This window comes from Cucurbita pepo, chromosome LG03, assembly GCF_002806865.2.
Source record: "Cucurbita pepo subsp. pepo cultivar mu-cu-16 chromosome LG03, ASM280686v2, whole genome shotgun sequence".
NCBI lineage: Eukaryota > Viridiplantae > Streptophyta > Magnoliopsida > Cucurbitales > Cucurbitaceae > Cucurbita > Cucurbita pepo.
Genome location: NC_036640.1, coordinates 2,797,335 through 2,814,039, shown reverse-complemented (window position 1 = coordinate 2,814,039; position 16,705 = coordinate 2,797,335). Strand labels below are relative to the sequence as shown.

General features: G+C 37.1%; 3 protein-coding genes across 4 annotated transcripts in view; 1 reads left to right on the top strand and 2 right to left on the bottom strand.

Annotated features, from left to right (window-relative positions):
- Positions 1–848: 848 nt before the first annotated feature.
- Positions 849–3,614, bottom strand: LOC111790067 (probable inactive purple acid phosphatase 16). Of its 2 annotated transcripts, none has more exons than XM_023670859.1 (5): positions 3,294–3,614; positions 2,825–3,049; positions 2,475–2,757; positions 1,460–1,625; positions 849–1,329 (listed from the first exon to the last, which is right to left on the bottom strand). In XM_023670859.1, exons 1-5 carry the CDS (start codon positions 3,535–3,537, stop codon positions 1,099–1,101), a joined length of 1,149 nt encoding a protein of 382 aa, XP_023526627.1. In that variant the 5' UTR covers positions 3,538–3,614; the 3' UTR covers positions 849–1,098. The 2 variants fall into 2 exon arrangements, with proteins under 2 accessions (XP_023526627.1, XP_023526628.1); XM_023670860.1 differs by having other exon boundaries at positions 2,475–2,751.
- Positions 3,615–4,656: 1,042 nt separating this feature from the next.
- LOC111789809 (UDP-URONIC ACID TRANSPORTER 1) lies at positions 4,657–8,497 on the top strand. Its single transcript, XM_023670507.1, has 4 exons — positions 4,657–5,619; positions 6,193–6,296; positions 6,668–6,896; positions 8,078–8,497. The coding sequence occupies exons 1-4, from the start codon at positions 5,176–5,178 to the stop codon at positions 8,222–8,224; spliced, it is 924 nt and encodes a 307-aa protein (XP_023526275.1). The 5' UTR covers positions 4,657–5,175; the 3' UTR covers positions 8,225–8,497.
- A 747-nt stretch (positions 8,498–9,244) lies between these two features.
- The window catches only part of LOC111789808 (calcium-transporting ATPase 4, plasma membrane-type-like), an 11,814-nt gene continuing 4,353 nt past the window's right edge, over positions 9,245–16,705 (bottom strand). Inside the window, exons 2-7 of the mRNA XM_023670506.1 lie at positions 16,429–16,483; positions 13,698–15,640; positions 13,451–13,609; positions 10,416–10,587; positions 10,028–10,326; positions 9,245–9,923 (exon numbers count right to left, since the gene is read on the bottom strand). Of these exons, the coding sequence (XP_023526274.1) occupies positions 9,624–9,923; positions 10,028–10,326; positions 10,416–10,587; positions 13,451–13,609; positions 13,698–15,640; positions 16,429–16,483 (2,928 nt within the window). The 3' untranslated portion in view covers positions 9,245–9,623. The remainder of the gene's footprint in view (positions 9,924–10,027; positions 10,327–10,415; positions 10,588–13,450; positions 13,610–13,697; positions 15,641–16,428; positions 16,484–16,705) is intronic.

The window sequence follows — 16,705 nt, the reverse complement described above, 5'->3', positions numbered from 1 at the left end:
AGCTGAGCTTCAAAAATGGGGTGGATTGTGAGATCCTACGTCGGTTGTAGAGAAAAATGAAACATTGTTGATAAGGGTGTGGAAATCTTTCTCTAGTAGACGCGTTTTAAAAATCTTAAAGAGAAACTCGAGAGAGGAATCATAAAAAGGACAATATTTGTTGACAGCGTTACGAGATGTTTTTGCAAAAATAAATAAATAAATAAATTTTGAAAGGGTCGGTGAAGAACACTCATGTTCAAATTTGGATGGATTATTGATGCTAATATTAAAATGGGTTGATAAAGGTATCATGAGTTTGCATTGTATCAATTGATTCAAATGCTTTTTGTTGAATTTTTTTATTCCATTGATTTCTTTTGAATTCTTTTATTCCCATTCCCAATTGACTGCTATATTCTATAAAATAAAATGATTAATTAAGACTAATTTAATTAATTTGTCATAAGAACGAGCTAGAATCTGCTGACCTCAAAAAAAGAAAAAGAATGTTTCATTATGTTGCTGAGTGCCACAATCGCATTCTTGCGGTAGCGAGACAAGGATTGTATGACAGTTGTTCTAACCCAATGAACAAGTTAGTCGTGAGAAATTCGAACGTCGACGAATGATCGAGCCTTGAGTCATGTTTGTGACAAATGAGGTAGAAAACGTGATGAGGAAATACATTTAAAAATGATTTTAAAAAATGGAAGAAAACAACATTATATGACTATAAGCAAATTCATGGTAGGAAAAAATGGCAACTAGTCATATCCCCTAGTACATTTTGGGGCATTTTAGCCTTTGCAAGTGTAGACATGATTTTGGTGAACGGTTATACACCCCCATATTGACACAACATGAAATAGTAAAGACCTGTATAAGATGAAAGCATCTAAAAGGGGTTTGGAACGGGCATGCGGCTATAGACAACACGTCCTGAACAAGCATGATCGAGACATCTGACATGTGGCCATAGACAACACGCCTTGGACAAGTAAGACCGTGACACTGAGCACGAATCTAAATGATAATCATAGAAAAGTCAATCATTTGACTTTTTCGGCATAGGTTTTGAAATGTTGTGTAACGAGCTTAAGATTGTGTTTCGAGAATCTATGGAGTGAAGGTGATTGGACTATGTAATTGAGCATCCTCCATCCTAATCCAAGATTTGAGGGAGAAGGGTTGATGGGTGATTTGGATGATCCTAGCTCCTCTTGCCCAGTTTCCATAGCCACCATAGCCACTATGTCTTGCAAAGCACAGCCAAAGCTTATTTGTAGTGTTGTGAGGACTGTGAGGGCAGCACCAATCCAATCCATGGTTGTGTCCTACAAACACTGCCTACAAACGCATCAAATCCAACGTATCTCGAATCAATTTTAAAAACTCGACCACTTGAACATAATCGAAATCAAATTTTAAGGACTAAAATAGAACGAACGAATTTATGTTTATTTCTTAATTATAGTACCTTGACAGAAGGTCTTTGTTGAAGTAGGCTCATGATGCCAAATTCAGCTTGTTGAGCAGCAACTTTCTCCATGTTAATTGAACCAACACAAGGCTTTTCTATGCAAGATGGAGCCACCTCCTCGTATGCTCCACTTGGTATGTGCCAAAAAACAATCTCTGGTATGCTGTTCTTCCCTCATGCATTATACCATTGGATCACAACCAAAACTATGTACAAAAACAATCTAAACCTAAGCTCGTATACTTCTACGTTATCTCAAATAACTCAAATATAAGAGTCATATAAACAGAGGCCGAACGAAGTAGAAGAAATACGAAGAGGCAATAGAGACCTTTCACCATAGTATGTTACTGTCCAGTTTCAAAGTTACCCTTCATGGGTTTGATTCCAATTTCATTGAAAAGACTCTACTTATATACTTGTGATCTCAGGTTTATCTAGTCAACATGCAACCTTGGTGAAACCAAAAGCACTTAAATCTTGTGGGTTTATATCTAAAGTGAACAATATCTATAACAGCCCAAGACATTGTCCACTAGCTGATATTGTCCGTTTTGGCCCGTTACGTATCGCCATCAGCCTCACAATTTTGAAAATGCGTCTATTAGGGAGAAGTTTCCACACAGTTATAAAGAATGTTTTGTTCCCCTCTCCAACCAATGTGGGATCTCACAATCCACCCTCCTTGGGGCCAGCATTCTCATTGGCACACTGCTCGGAATCGGGCTCTAATACCATTTGTAACCGCCCAAGTCCACCGATAGAAGATATTGTCCGCTTTGGCCCATTACATATCATCGTCAGTCTCACGATTTTTAAATGCGTCTACTAAGGAGAGGTTTCCACACCTAATTAATGTTTTATTCCCCTCTCTGACTGAAGTGGGATGTCACAATATCACTGAGGAGAGTCAATCGTTTCTAACAATTTCCAAATCTACCACCTAAACATCTTAATTCTAACTGATACGAGACTAAATTTGCATTATTCGGGGATCAAGAACTATCCATACCTAGTATTAGGATTGATTTGTTGTGCTGTATGCCGAAACCATTCAACTTGAGCACTGGATATTACTTCTGGATAAGAACCACCACCAGAGTCTAAGAAATACAAGTTCATTACTGGCGATTGGCAATCATCAAAGAATGGAGAGATTTGGACATAATAGTTGGATACACTTGGCCAGAGATGTTTTGGACCATTTCTAGATTGTGATAGCTTGCTATTCTTCACCTCATTTTTCATCAAATCCAACCGTTGTGTGCCTCTAAACTCACATTCTTCTTCTAATCCTTAACCAGAAAACACAAAAACATCAATCTAATGAATGTAGAGTTGGCTATATATATATATATTCACCTGAACACGAGGTAGCATCGTCCCGGCAACGGTGTGGAGGAATTCCGGTAGCAGAAAACCAGTCGATCGGCCACGAAAATGGTGCGTCGTCGTGATTTCCAAACACACTGGCCCATGGAATACCCCTGGCTTTTGTTGGAGAGATCGCCTGATCCCAATACAAACTTGCATTGGCTGTTGGAATGTTGTTTGCCGTAATCACATCTCCAAGGTATACTACCAAATCTATGATCACAATATCCCTTATTACTTGCTTTCTAAAATCCAAATGCATCGATACAACTAGTCAAATCTTCTCTATTTCGTCTTAAAGCTAAACATATATCTTAGAACAAATATTTTCGGATAAGGAATGCAATGAGATGAATGTTAGGAATGTCTTAATCGAGTTTTATTGTTAGCAACAAATATTTTCGTCTTAAATCTCAGGAATGTTTCAATCGAGTTTAAGATAAGGAATGCAATGAACCTGGATTCTCAAGGTCGAGGACAGTGGACATGACTCGAGAGGAATTGGCGTCTTGAAGAGGGCCCCAATCAGTCCAGGCATCCTCCCCAAAATGCAGGTCTGCAAAGAGGACGATCTTGAAGGTGGGGGAGCCTGAGCGGAAGCGGAGAACGGTGCCGGGGGCCGTGGCGGAGGTCAGGCAGCTGACGCAGGCGAAGAAGGATAAGAATATTGCGAGTTTCCCGATGAAGGGCGTCTGCGTCATCGTGTTACTCCTCAACAGACCTTCCTTCCTCAGAGCTTTATATTGTAAGGTAAGGTTTCAAGAGAACTTGCCGTTTGAGCAACGACGACAAAAGGGGTCCCTCTCAGATTGTTGCTATATATATATATATATATATATATATATATTTGGAATATTCTATATATATTATATGTATATATTTGGAATATTCTTTGAGCATCTTAATTCCACGCCCTATAAGAAATGTTTAGTTTCATTCTATAATGGATGTGAGATCTCATAATCCATCCACACATGGCCTGGTATCGGGATCTAATAACATTTGTAACAATTTCAGACCTACTACCAGTAGATATTGTCCGTTTTAGCTTGTTACATATCGCTGTCAGCATCATACAGTTTTAAAACGCGTCTATTAGCGAGAGGTTTCCACGTCTATATAAGAAATGTTTCATTCCTCTCTCCACNTGTAGGGCTGAGTCACCTATTTAATATTCAAGTTAATATTGATTAATTTTAATTAATCAATATTTTGATTATAACAAACTTACCGTTAGTTACTATTAATTTTAAATTTAGCGTCGTAAAGTGTCGTAAAATTTAGAATATTGATTCTAACTTTTTTTTTTTTTTAATCACTCAAATTGGAATTAAAACAAAGAAACTGTAACTGAACAGAAAATAATGATACTGTAACTGAACAGAAAATAATGATACCCGACTTGATGACATGTCACTGAGTTGAGTTGATGTAATAAACCAATAAAATCAAGTTTTAAAATTTTAATATTCGGTGGCGTTTTTGGTTGTTTTTGAAATAAAAGGAAAAACAATTAATTTTGTATATATAATATAATATAAGATAATACTAAAAACTTTTGAAATTTAAAAAAAAATAAAAAATAAAAAATAAAAATCTTACAGTTCTGACATGGCAGAAAATTTTGAAAAAAAAAAAACAAAAGTATTTTTATAGTATTATATAATTATATTAAAATAAATATAATTTAACTAAAAGATTAGATTAGATGTTTAACTTAAATAAAATTATTAAAATATACATACATACATATATATATATATAAATATATATATATATATATAAGCCTTGTTCTCCACCGACAGAAATATGGAGCTATTTTTCTTCGCAGATCAATCAATATTTTGAAATTAATGGGAAGAACAAACAAGAATTGATATAGGTACGATAAAAATTAAGCACATTTGCTGATTATAATATAAACACTTCATTTGATTTCATGTTCATGGATCGAATGATGAATTTCTTGATATTGGTACGATAAAATTAAGCACATTTGCTGATTATAATATGAACACTTCATTTGATTTCATGTTCATATCATGGATCGGATGATGAATTTCTTTGCATTATTTATTCTAATTTGACACATGTCGGATAGACGAAGAACACAAAATTTTCTCTGTTTTCAGTTTCTCTCCATCGCCTGCAAACTTCCCGAATTCTCGCTCGCAAACGATTCTGTAGAGATTAGAGATTTCATTTCTTTTGAATTCCTCCCCGAGAGATCCACAAGGGAAATGCGTTCGATTCCATTGCAGCTCAGATGAGAGCTTCTCCTGCAAATCCACAAACCCTTTGAACGACGAATCGAGAATCGGATTAGAAATTGATAAACGATGGCTACCAATAAGCAAACCCTATTCGTGTTGTCTCTTGTGATCTTTTGGTATTCATCCAACATTGGCGTTCTTCTTCTGAACAAATTTTTGCTATCCAATTATGGCTTCAGATTCCCAATCTTCCTCACAATGTGCCATATGTCCGCCTGCGCGATTCTTAGCTACTTCTCCATTGTTGTTTTCAAGGTTGTGCCGCTTCAGATGCTCAAATCCAGATCCCAATTCCTTAAAATCTCGACGCTCAGCCTTGTTTTTTGTGGCTCCGTCGTCGGTGGTAATGTTTCCCTTCGGTACCTTGCCGTATCCTTCAATCAGGCAGTCGGTGCGACAACGCCGTTCTTCACTGCTCTCTTCGCCTATTTGATGACGCTTAAGAGGGAGGCTTGGGTCACTTATGCTGCTCTTATCCCTGTTGTTGCTGGGGTTGTCATCGCCAGTGGGGTATGTTTGAGTTCATTTTCGATCACTTTTTAATTCTCTTTTGCTTTTATTCATTGCATAAACGCAAGAAAAAGATTAAGATTCCTTAGAATTAGCTTTGAATTCAGTAGAACTTTACCATTAGGCGTGTGGCGTAAATGCAGGCCAGATCTGGAAGAATGTTAGATGCAGAGCTTCATATATTTTGTTTATTACCAAATCTTAAATTCCATGAGTACTCACTGATTGGTTCAAGATAAGATATCGTCTTCCACATTCAAATAGGCCATTTATGAATTATCAGGGCAGGCTCAAGTGTTTACTAGTCTGTGATAGCGTCGAGCGCAATGGTAAAACAAATGTAGCCTGTTTCGGTTTGAGGGGCGATCGTTTATGGGATTTAGAGACAAGAATAGAGGATTGGCTTTCAAATTAGCAGATTGCTGAGGCAAATCCTTTGCCTATTCGACTGTAGTAGTTCATATTTGAGAGCATTTCATTTAGAACTTTGTTCATACATGTAAATTGATCCTTTTAACGTGTTTATATTATAATCGTCTATGGAATTGTAAGACGTTCTACGGGTGATTGCAGGGCGAACCGGATTTTCACTTGTTTGGATTTATTATGTGCATAAGTGCAACTGCTGCAAGGGCATTCAAGTCTGTTCTTCAGGGTATCCTATTATCTTCAGAAGGGTAATTGTAATTGTCATAAATTGCCTTTCTTTTGTCCTCTCAATAAATTTTCTACTGTCGAGTTATTGCCTCATTTTCATAGCTATTCTTCGAAGAATCGCTCTCCCACGTTTCATGATTAAGTTACATTGATGTTACATTTTTCTTGAGGGACGTGTTAATGTGGACGATTCAAGCTTGCACGGAATTGACTCATAAGTAATAAGAACTGGAAAATGTGAAACACTGTTGCAATAGCTGATATAGTAGACGATCGTGTTACCTTAAGTAGTTTACGTGTTTCTTAGGAACGTCATCAGTTCATCTAGCTGTTACTTCACTTTTTGAGTGTCAAAATCATATGCTTGCTGCTGTCTGTTGATTGTTGGCAGGGAAAAGTTGAACTCGATGAACTTGCTGCTTTATATGTCCCCGATTGCTGTTCTAGCCTTGTTGCCTGTAGCACTTATTATGGAACCAAATGTTTGGGATGTTACCATAGCACTTGGAAGGGACCATAGATTCATGTGGCTTCTTCTTTTATTGAATTCAGTTATGGCTTATTCAGCAAACCTGTTGAATTTCTTGGTTACTAAACATACCAGCGCACTGACACTCCAAGTAAGATATCTTCTTGATCCTCTTCTTTTGTTAAAGGGTTCTAGTATATTACTGCCATAAACCCATATTACTTAGTTTTCATGTTAGTCCTTACAGAATTCCGTGTAGAGATTTATTGGATTTGATTGATCGCGCCACTTTTTAAGTTTTATGTTCTTTTTTACTTCGATCAAAAAAGAAAATTAGAAACAACTTTTATGGTGAAGATTAGGGAGGTGGTTTTATGGAAGGACGGGGACAATGCTAGTTGAGAGTTGGGGCACCGTTAAAGATGATAGTTCACCGCTAGCAAATATTGTTGTAACGACCCAGATCCACCGCTAGCAGATATTGTCCTCTTTGGGCTTTTCCCTCAAGGCTTTAAAACGCGTATGCTAGGAGAAGGTTTCCACACCCACATGCTTATAAAGGGTATTTTGTTCTCCTCCCCAACCAATGCGGGACATCACAATCCACCCTCCTTCGGGGTCCAGCGTCCTCATTGGTACTCATTCCTTTCTCCAATCGATGTGGGACCGCCACCAAATCCACCCCCTTTGGGGCCCAGTGTCCTTACTGGCACACCGCCTTGTGTCTACCCCCTTCGGGGAACAACGAGAAGGCTGGCACATCGTCTGGTGCCTGGCTCTGATATCATTTGTAATGACCCAGATCCACCTCNAGAATTAATAATTATTATCTATACCAATAGTGTGCACTTTCCTTTTCGATGATTATTATCTATACCAATAGTGTGCACTTTCTTTTTCGATGATTCAATCTTAGGAGCTGAAAAGTTAGAGCTTTTTTTATNGTGTTTTGTTCTCCTCCCCAACCAATGTGGGACATCACAATTGTCCTCTTTGGGCTCTCCCTTTCGGGCTTCCCTTCAAGGTTTTTAAAACGTGTCTATTAGGAAGAGGTTTCCACATCCTTATAAACAATATTTCGTTCTCCTCCCCAACCGATGTGGGATCTCACAAAGAGCTAGGCCAGAGTTAGTGGATTGTTGCTCGATCTGGGTCCTCAGATTTACACAATTACTTGGATATGCCATAACTGATATTGAGACAGAATGCTTCCTCCAATTTAGGGATCTTGTTTTAAACATTGTTTATGCACTGCTTGTCAAGATTTGTTTCTAAGTGCTGCAATCTGTTGAGAAATCTATGTGAAGTTTTGCTTCTGTTCATTCTTATCAGGTTTTGGGCAATGCAAAAGGAGCAGTGGCCGTTGTTATCTCCATTCTTCTGTTTAGAAACCCTGTCACAGTCATCGGAATAGGTGGTTACACGATAACCGTTCTCGGAGTCATTGCATATGGAGAAACCAAGCGGAGGTATAGATGATCGAATGAAGCCAAGGTATGGAATCATCACCATGAAGATGACACATTGTTATTTTGTGATGATCAGAGAAATATGGTTAAGAGTTGGAGATTGTTCATTAGAATCATAGGAAAGACGACTGAGTAATAATTTTTTTTTTGTTCGATTCGTTTATGTTCCACGCTCCACGTTCCACGTTACCTTCTTTTAGAAGATATTGTCCCTTGTTCATTATCAATTCAGCTGAGTTTTTATCATCTCGCCAAGAAGAATATATAGCTCAGTTTTGATTGATCTCTGTAGAGAGCTTTTACTCTTTACTTTTTAATCTAAATTCTAATTGTCTTAAATTCCTGTCAAAGGGAAATCATCCCTTTTGGTGGCTTTTTGAATTTTTAAAGGAATGTTCTTATTAACATGTTTTTAAATGTTTGGCTTAGAACATAATGTGGTCTTGTCAAATGAGAACCAAATATGTTTAAAAAGATTTGTGTTAGTCTGTAAGCTTCAAGATAAGTGACATGAGCAAGTCATTGGAAATACACGTGAATGTTAGGACTATGTATCGAATTTGAAATGTGAATCCTATTGAATTATGGGTCTAGGCCGTTATTGAGATGAATACTAATGGCCATGTGATATACCCAAATAGAAGAGGGATACATTAATGAACCAAAATCACAATGGAGTGAGAGTGGTTATGAGACTATGCAAGCCAGTTAAAAAGACTCTGAAAGAATTAATAATTATTATCTATACCAATAGTGTGCACTTTCCTTTTCGATGATTATTATCTATACCAATAGTGTGCACTTTCTTTTTCGATGATTCAATCTTAGGAGCTGAAAAGTTAGAGCTTTTTTTATTTGGAGTAATCTTATGTTAGATGATTTTTTTTTTTTTTTTTGTACTTTTTCGAAGAAACATGCAAATAAAGACAAAACATGTTGTAAGAACCTATACAGATTCATGGAACAATTTTCACTGTAGCAGTTCAAGACAAGTAATATGACTAAGCTATGTCGGCTATGTTGAAGAGCATGCAAGAAAATGTTGAGGTTGTATTGCCAAATCTAAATTTTGAAGCTTGACTCTAAATCTTAAGCTTGGGACGTTTCAGCAATCGTGTTGGTCTACCTTCTCAAAAACAAAAAACAAAGAGAAGGGAAAGAAATTCCTTAAATCTTTCTTCAGTTGCAGCAGTCTGAAAGAGAGAAATTGTAATAATTAACAAGACCCCTGATTNAAAAAAAAAAAAAAAAAAAAAAAAAAAAAAAAAGAAGAAAAAAGTTCCGATCTTTTGTGAACGATACAAAAAATTGTGAACGCACCTCACAGCTGAAACCAAGTCCATTCTTTTATCATCCCCAAAACAAATACATATAAATTCCCTTGCTTGGCAGTCTTAGAGGTGTGAATTTCAAGCCAGCTCTGGGCCAGAAGGGAGTGGTTCGTAGCCATCATGATGGACTGTTTCCTTATGAACAGGGATGAACTTCAACACAACTGCAACTGGCATGCTTACAAATCCAATCAAAACGCTCAGTCCCCACAGTTCCCAGCTTAGTGGTACAGTGCTTGCAAAAGCACCCAGAAGTTCAACAATTATTATTTGAAACCCAATTGTGGATGCCATTACTCCCAAAAATATCCAGCTGCTGAACATCCCTCGGAATATGTTGATCTTTTCTATCTCACGGCTGTTGATTTCGTTGAAAACCTGTAAACAACAGCAATCCAAAGATGTAAAATTAGTGTACCAAAATAAAAGAGAATTGTTGAGCTTAAGACAATTTTGATGGACAGTGTTGCGCATACTCATACCTGGCAGAACACAAATGAGTTAAATATCAAAGTATTAAGTTCTTTCGTGGAATCGGCTCCACTAAGTCCAAGAAGTTGCTTTCCCCTAAAATTAAGAACTGCAAGAACAGCAAGTTGATAGATACTCTGACCAACAATGTTCCTCCACATGGCTTTGGTAATAAAGCTAACCCCCTTGGGAATTGGGGGTCTCTGCATGAGTGCATCATTTGGAGGCTCTGTGGCCAGGGCCAAGGCACCAAGAGTGTCCATAATCAAGTTCACCCAAAGCAACTGAACAGCCGTAAGAGGAGCAGATCCTGAAAGTCGGGTAGAAAAAAACAACCACAATTTAGTCCTTTTCAACTGGTCTGGCATAAAAAACCAACTTCGTTGATGAAAAATTCACCTGAGAGGCAAGCAGAAACAAAATTGATCACTAGAGCAACAATGTTAACTGTTAGCTGAAACTGCACAAATTTTTGTATGTTAATATACACCGCACGTCCCCATCTCGCAACATTTACAATGGTTGAAAAATTGTCATCCATTATGATGACATCGGCATTTTCTTTGGCCACCTGCAAGTCATCCAAGAAAATACAATATAAAACAAACGGTAACGTTAAACTAAAAAACATAATAATGTCTCTTTGTTAAAATTCTTCAATCAATCACCTGATGATTATAAAGATATCAGCAATCACTAGTAGTTGTGATTCTATTTAGAATCATTAAGGTAATAAAAGTTTAGTTATTGAATCAATCAATTTTCAGTAAAAGGCACATAAGGAATGTTCTTCCCCACTTCATCAGCCCGAGGGTGCAACATTGTTGGTTTCCTTCCCTGTCATAAGATTTTGAGTGGTTATCATTTGCACTAGGGCCCTTTTGCTGTACGAGTACTATAAAAGTTAATCTTCAAGGCGTCTGACTCAATCCATTTGGATATTATCATTGGCATTTAGGTAGTAACTCTGAGGTTTCGTAACTAAATCAAATGCTGCATCACCTCCTCAATGTTCTCCTTCGTGATTAATGGTGGGAGATCGGTTTTTTTTTTTCCATGTAGGGAGGGCCTGAGGTAGGGTTCCCCTATCTTCCCATATCCTTTTGTCATGGATTATGGTGATACTGTCCTTGGATTCTATTTAATGTAGGTAGTTTAAAATTTCATCCCAAGTGTGATAAGATCCAGCAAACAACCTTTAATTCATTGATGACTTGATGATCTCTATATGCTACTGATCCTCATCACTTTACTTCATAAAATCTACTTTGGACCATTTTGAGGATTTATCAGGGTTAGCAACTAACCAATCCAAGAGCTTTTTCTTCCCTGAAAGATAGACCAACATAATGTGGATGATCAGATATCAACTGTTAATTAACAGCCGGTCTCTCTTCCTATCAACCTAGGCCTACACCTAATCTAAAATTGTCTTCCAGGGACTGTAACCCCTTAATCCAGCGCATATTACCCCAAAACGGACTTGGGCTTCCCACTCTTCCTTTTGTTGAAATGCTCCAACTAATCATTTATCCTGCCAACTAAAGTGACCAACATGATTGAATTGTTTCCTTAGAAACTTTTTATGGGAAGGGAGGACAAAATCCTTGCACGTACAAAACCTTTTTGGGAAGACAATTGTTTTCCCTTTGTAGATGGCAGCCTAGATGTCAAATAGAGTGCTTTGTGGAACCAAGCAGCAATTATGAAACTCCTCCTACGGGTGGCTTGGGTGCTTGACTCTCGTGACATTGGAGGAAAATCTTGAAGAGCATTACAAAATAGTTCAGGCCCCACATCAAGTACATTACAAATAGTGTCGGGCAATGTTCTGTTTAAGCATGATTCTTTGCTACTGTGTGCAAACTTACAATCTACGGTATATGCAAACTTACTCTAATTCTATGAAAACTCTAGTGTGGTAGCTGACATGAAATGCTTCAAGATACCGCATTTGAAAGGAGTGCAATGTCTTCATGGCTTACCTTCCCTTCCCTCCCAATCACTCATCAAGAATATCCAAAGTGATATTTTCTATTGCACTATCACGTCAGGGGGCAACAACTACCAATGCTCAGATGTTATGCACCACTCTGACTGGGTTCTATTTGATTGAACTCATAGTTCTTGTCGGTCCTTTTTATTGGGTTGGAGGCCCTAGTTTATACCTATAAGCTTGTGAGCTTACCTTTGCGATGTTTTGATCTTCTTGTCTGAATCTCCATGGACCTTTTTCTCTAGTTAAAAGGTTGTCACTGTAGACACAGACACGTGTTGTGCCTTCATCCCGTGCTACTAGATCCTTGTTTGGAATATACATAAAATTGTGTAATGTTGTTGGTTACCAAGCTATATATTGGTATAAGCTGTCTAAATTTTTACTTCCTATAGTTATACCTCCCTCGTTGTGAATTGGGAAGGTCTTTTGTAGTCATCATGGATATATCATCCCTTTTGTAAATGNATACCTCCCTCGTTGTGAATTGGGAAGGTCTTTTGTAGTCATTTGTAAATGGTAATCATCAATGAAATTGTCTTTTATAAAAAAAAAATATATATATATAATAAAATAAAATTGTGCAAGAAGAAGTATGAAAAATACAACCGATAGACGCACAAGCAATCAAGCAACCAAAAGCATTTACACGTTGGTTGTTGGAAAAGTATGTGTTATCGTTTTAAGTAATACATTGTGCACAGATTAGAATTTAGGCAAATATTCAGTCTTTTGAGGTCCTTAAATGTTGATCTATGTATACCGTAGATTCAAAGAATTAGAGTTCTCATAGGGTCAAGAATTTTCTTTTGCAGCCTTATAGAAATATTGTCTATCATGATGCAGTTGAGGCAACTATGTGGCAAAGGAAAATAGAATGATAAAAGATATTATCCTAAGTTCGTGTTTCAGTTGAGGCAACTATGCAGATGAAGTTGATTTTATTATTTCATGATATTAGTCTGACGTGGTTTTTTTCGTGATGCCCACAAGCACCTAACATATCATGAATAGAAAAAATCAGGAGTTATAAATGACAAATGGCCACTGTTCAAGTTAAAAGAATAAATTTAGATGGAGTCCGGAGAGAGACTGCAGTATGAGTTCAATCAACTTTGATTCTAATACAACGACTTTGAAGTAAAAATTCTTCGGTTGTAAACTAGTATAAAACTCCGTTTTCACCAGTTTGCTAAGTTGAACTAATTTGATTCATAAAAAATCTGAGCATGGTATAAGGAAGGAATGGTTCATTCTGATTCTTTCTACCTCATAAATTAATTGAGCAAGTACAATAAACATATAACAGAGGCAGAAAAGAAAAAGAAAATCTAAAAAACAATAAAAATAAGTTCATTTATAAGCACAAAAAGAACCCTATACCCCAGCCAGTTGCATGTAATTATACCATTACTATTTACTTAGCTGATGTACTGACCTCAGTCCCGGCAATGCCCATAGCTAGTCCAATATCTGACTCATGCAAAGCTGGAGCATCATTTGTCCCATCTCCAGTCACTGCAACGACCTCGCCAAACATACTCCGCAAATTGTTAACCAATGTGTATTTGTCCAGCGGCAAGGACCGAGCCATCACCTATATCCATCTCAATTTATATAAAATATGCTACCATATTCCGAAGAGAAAATTAAATATAATTAATTTCCAGGTTGAGAGAGTTAACCTGGAGTTTTGGTATAACTTGCTTCATCTGTTCTGTAGATAAATTACGGAAGTCTGGTCCTTCTATAGCTAAACCACCGTGTGTAAGTATACCACATTCTTTGGCAATAGCCTTCGCTGTATTAATATTGTCACCAGTAACCATACGCACAGTTATTCCAGCTTTTAAACAAGTTTCAACAGCTTCCTTGACCCCTGGGCGTACAGGATCCTTGATTCCAACAACTGTAATTAATGTATATCCATCATCTGGAATAGATTTGTCACTGGGGTCCCCTAAATCTTTGAAGGCCAAGCAAAGTGTCCTCAAAGCTTCATTGGCAAAACTATTGATAACGTCTGTAGCATTCTTTACCGTCTCATCTGTTAAATCAATAGATTCTCCATTGGAATCAATATACTTGTCACACATTCCTAGTATAATTTCAGATGCACCTTTGACAAAAGCTCTAACCCCACCACCATTAGGAAGTGCTACAAGTACAGACATCTTCTTCCTAACAGAATTGAAAGGCTCAACCTTAAGTATATTATATTCTGTACGTTGGGCATGAAAATCCCCACCCAAATGGATGCCAAACTCTAATAGTGCTGATTCCGTTGGTGTTCCACCAACGATCGAGTTCTGCCCGTCCTTATCTTTAGTCACTTCGCAGCTAGTATTTTGAAATATGGACTGCAAAAGTATGCCTAAAACGTTTTCAGAGATCTCCGATTTCAATTTGTCTACACTCCCATGGTCTTTATTCTCCATAAAATGTTCACAAACCCATGCACGGCTAACTATCATGTGGTTTGTGGTTAACGTCCCTGTCTTATCTGTGCAAATGCAACTGGCCGAACCCATCGTTTCACATGCAGACAGGTGCCTAACTAGTGCTCTTTCGGTCATCAGTTTCTTCATAGCAAAGGCAAGGCTCAACGTCACTGCCAGTGGTAAACCTTCAGGAACTGCGACAACTATTATTGTAACTGCAATGGCAAAGAAATCTAAGAGTTTTAGTGCATCACTTGAAGTCCATTTCGTAAATTGATGGTGAGCAGCTTTTGCCACGAGAAACCTTCCTGTCATCACCAGGAATGTCAATACAGCAAAAGTCAAACCAATTTTACCAATAAGAGTTGCTACACCATTCAGCTTCACCTGCAGTGGAGTCTCATCTTCTCCTCCCTCGCTGAGAGTTTCCATTAGTTTTCCCCATTCAGTTTTCATGCCAACTGTTGTTACCAACATCTTTCCAGATCCATCTTGCACTTTGGTTCCTGAAAGAAGAAACGGTTTTTCCACACCTATGTTCACTGGTTCACTCTCACCAGATAAACTGGATTCATCAATTAGCAGACTGTATCCTGATATGAAAACCCCATCAGCAGGAACCTGATTCCCAATGGATAGATGAACAATATCTCCAACAACCAAGTCATAAATGGAAACTTTTTTCCTCAGCCCATCCCTAGTGACATCAACATCAATTTTTTGCTTTTCCCGGTCAAGATCCTTGAATTGCAAAGACTGCCTGTAATCACTAATAGAAGTAACCAAGACGACCAATAGTATACTGAGTAGAATTCCTAAACCATCATAGGTCCCCTTAGGCCATCCTTCAGTGGCAATCCCAACGCCTAAAGAAATAAGCGCACAGAATATTAGGATGATTAATGTCACGTCATGTAATGCTTCCCATAGAAACACCAAAAAAGATCTGGAAGGCTTCTCTGTGTAACGATTATAACCATAAATCTCTTGTCTCTTCGATACATCCTTTTCACTAACACCTGCATCTAGTGCGACAGAAACTTTCCTTGAAAGTCCTTCAACACCACCATGGAATTTCAATGCCTTATAATCATGGCTACGGACTATGGATGCAAGCTCATCTGGATGAATATTATAGCCAGCATTCCTAGCCTCATCTGACACATGGTACTCATCCCGATTTACGGCTGCACAGAGTAATTATGGTCATAATGTACGAAAGTTATAACTTTTGAAAGGTCACAGCAAGGTAAACATTTTTATTTTGAGGCTATATAAAGTCATGTATGTTGACTTTGTAAAGTAGACTGGGAAATTGGAGCAAAAAGAGTCTCCGTGCTTTCCTTTAGCGAAGGCTAAGTTTCTTTGCAATTTCACATAGTCTTGGTTGCATACTTAGAATCATTCAAACTTAACTTGATCAACCTTCTTTGTGAAGTGATTCAAATTGCAAATAAGTTTTCTTGTCTGGAGACATTTGATCAACAAACAAGATAATTCTGATCTTATTTTTCTTTAGGGTGATTTCTTATCTTTTTGAGGTTCTTGGATATAATTTGATCTAAAGGACTTAATCCTTCAATAAAGTTGTTAGATCAAATTCTCAAGAGTTGCAATCTATGGAATGAAATCCAACTTGATTTGAAGGTTTTAGCATTTGTGAATTAGGAGTTTGCATATCCAAAGCGCCTCTACCACTGTTCTTAGATTCAACTTGGCAAGAATTACCATATCAAATCTATTATTAAAACTTTGATAAAAATATCCTTAAACTTCCAAAAGAATTTACAAAATATCCTTAAATCTTCAAAAGTTTCATTAATACCTTACAAACTTTTTTTAAAAACTTCAATTACACCTCTTAAGCTTTTTTAAAAAAACTTCAAAAATAGTCAATGATGTACGTAAATAAAGGGATAAAAACTTTGTTTTGTGATATAACATCAAAGGATTGAAAGTAAGCATAGGCCATTACCATCAATAAATTGTAATGCTGCCTTCTGAACATAAAGAGCAACTCGAATTTTTTCCTGGTAAAAAGAAAATATTAAAGTATATAGATTAAATAGTTACGTACTAAAATTTTCAAACTAAATTATTACAAAATTTAGAATGCATGGCTAAATTGTTACAAACTAAAGTGTAGAGCTAAATTGTTATTATGATGAAAGTTAAAAGACCAAGGACCAAAAGTATTTTTAACCAATATTTACTCAATCAATAATGAAAAATAAATAAGAACTAAACTAGTT

Bases quoted from the DNA above. Each gene is read 5' to 3' on its own strand.
- LOC111790067 (XM_023670859.1), bottom strand. From the start codon at position 3,537: ATGACGCAGACGCCCTTCATCGGGAAACTCGCAATATTCTTATCCTTC. The intron at 3,050-3,293 runs GTTCATTGCATT...TTGTGATCATAG, and splicing joins CCTCGACCTTGAGAATCCAG to ATTTGGTAGTATACCTTGGA. The intron at 1,626-2,474 runs GTATGGATAGTT...AGGGAAGAACAG, and splicing joins CAAATCAATCCTAATACTAG to CATACCAGAGATTGTTTTTT.
- LOC111789809 (XM_023670507.1), top strand. From the start codon at position 5,176: ATGGCTACCAATAAGCAAACCCTATTCGTGTTGTCTCTTGTGATCTTT. The intron at 5,620-6,192 runs GTATGTTTGAGT...GGGTGATTGCAG, and splicing joins GGGTTGTCATCGCCAGTGGG to GGCGAACCGGATTTTCACTT. The intron at 6,297-6,667 runs GTAATTGTAATT...GATTGTTGGCAG, and splicing joins ATCCTATTATCTTCAGAAGG to GGAAAAGTTGAACTCGATGA.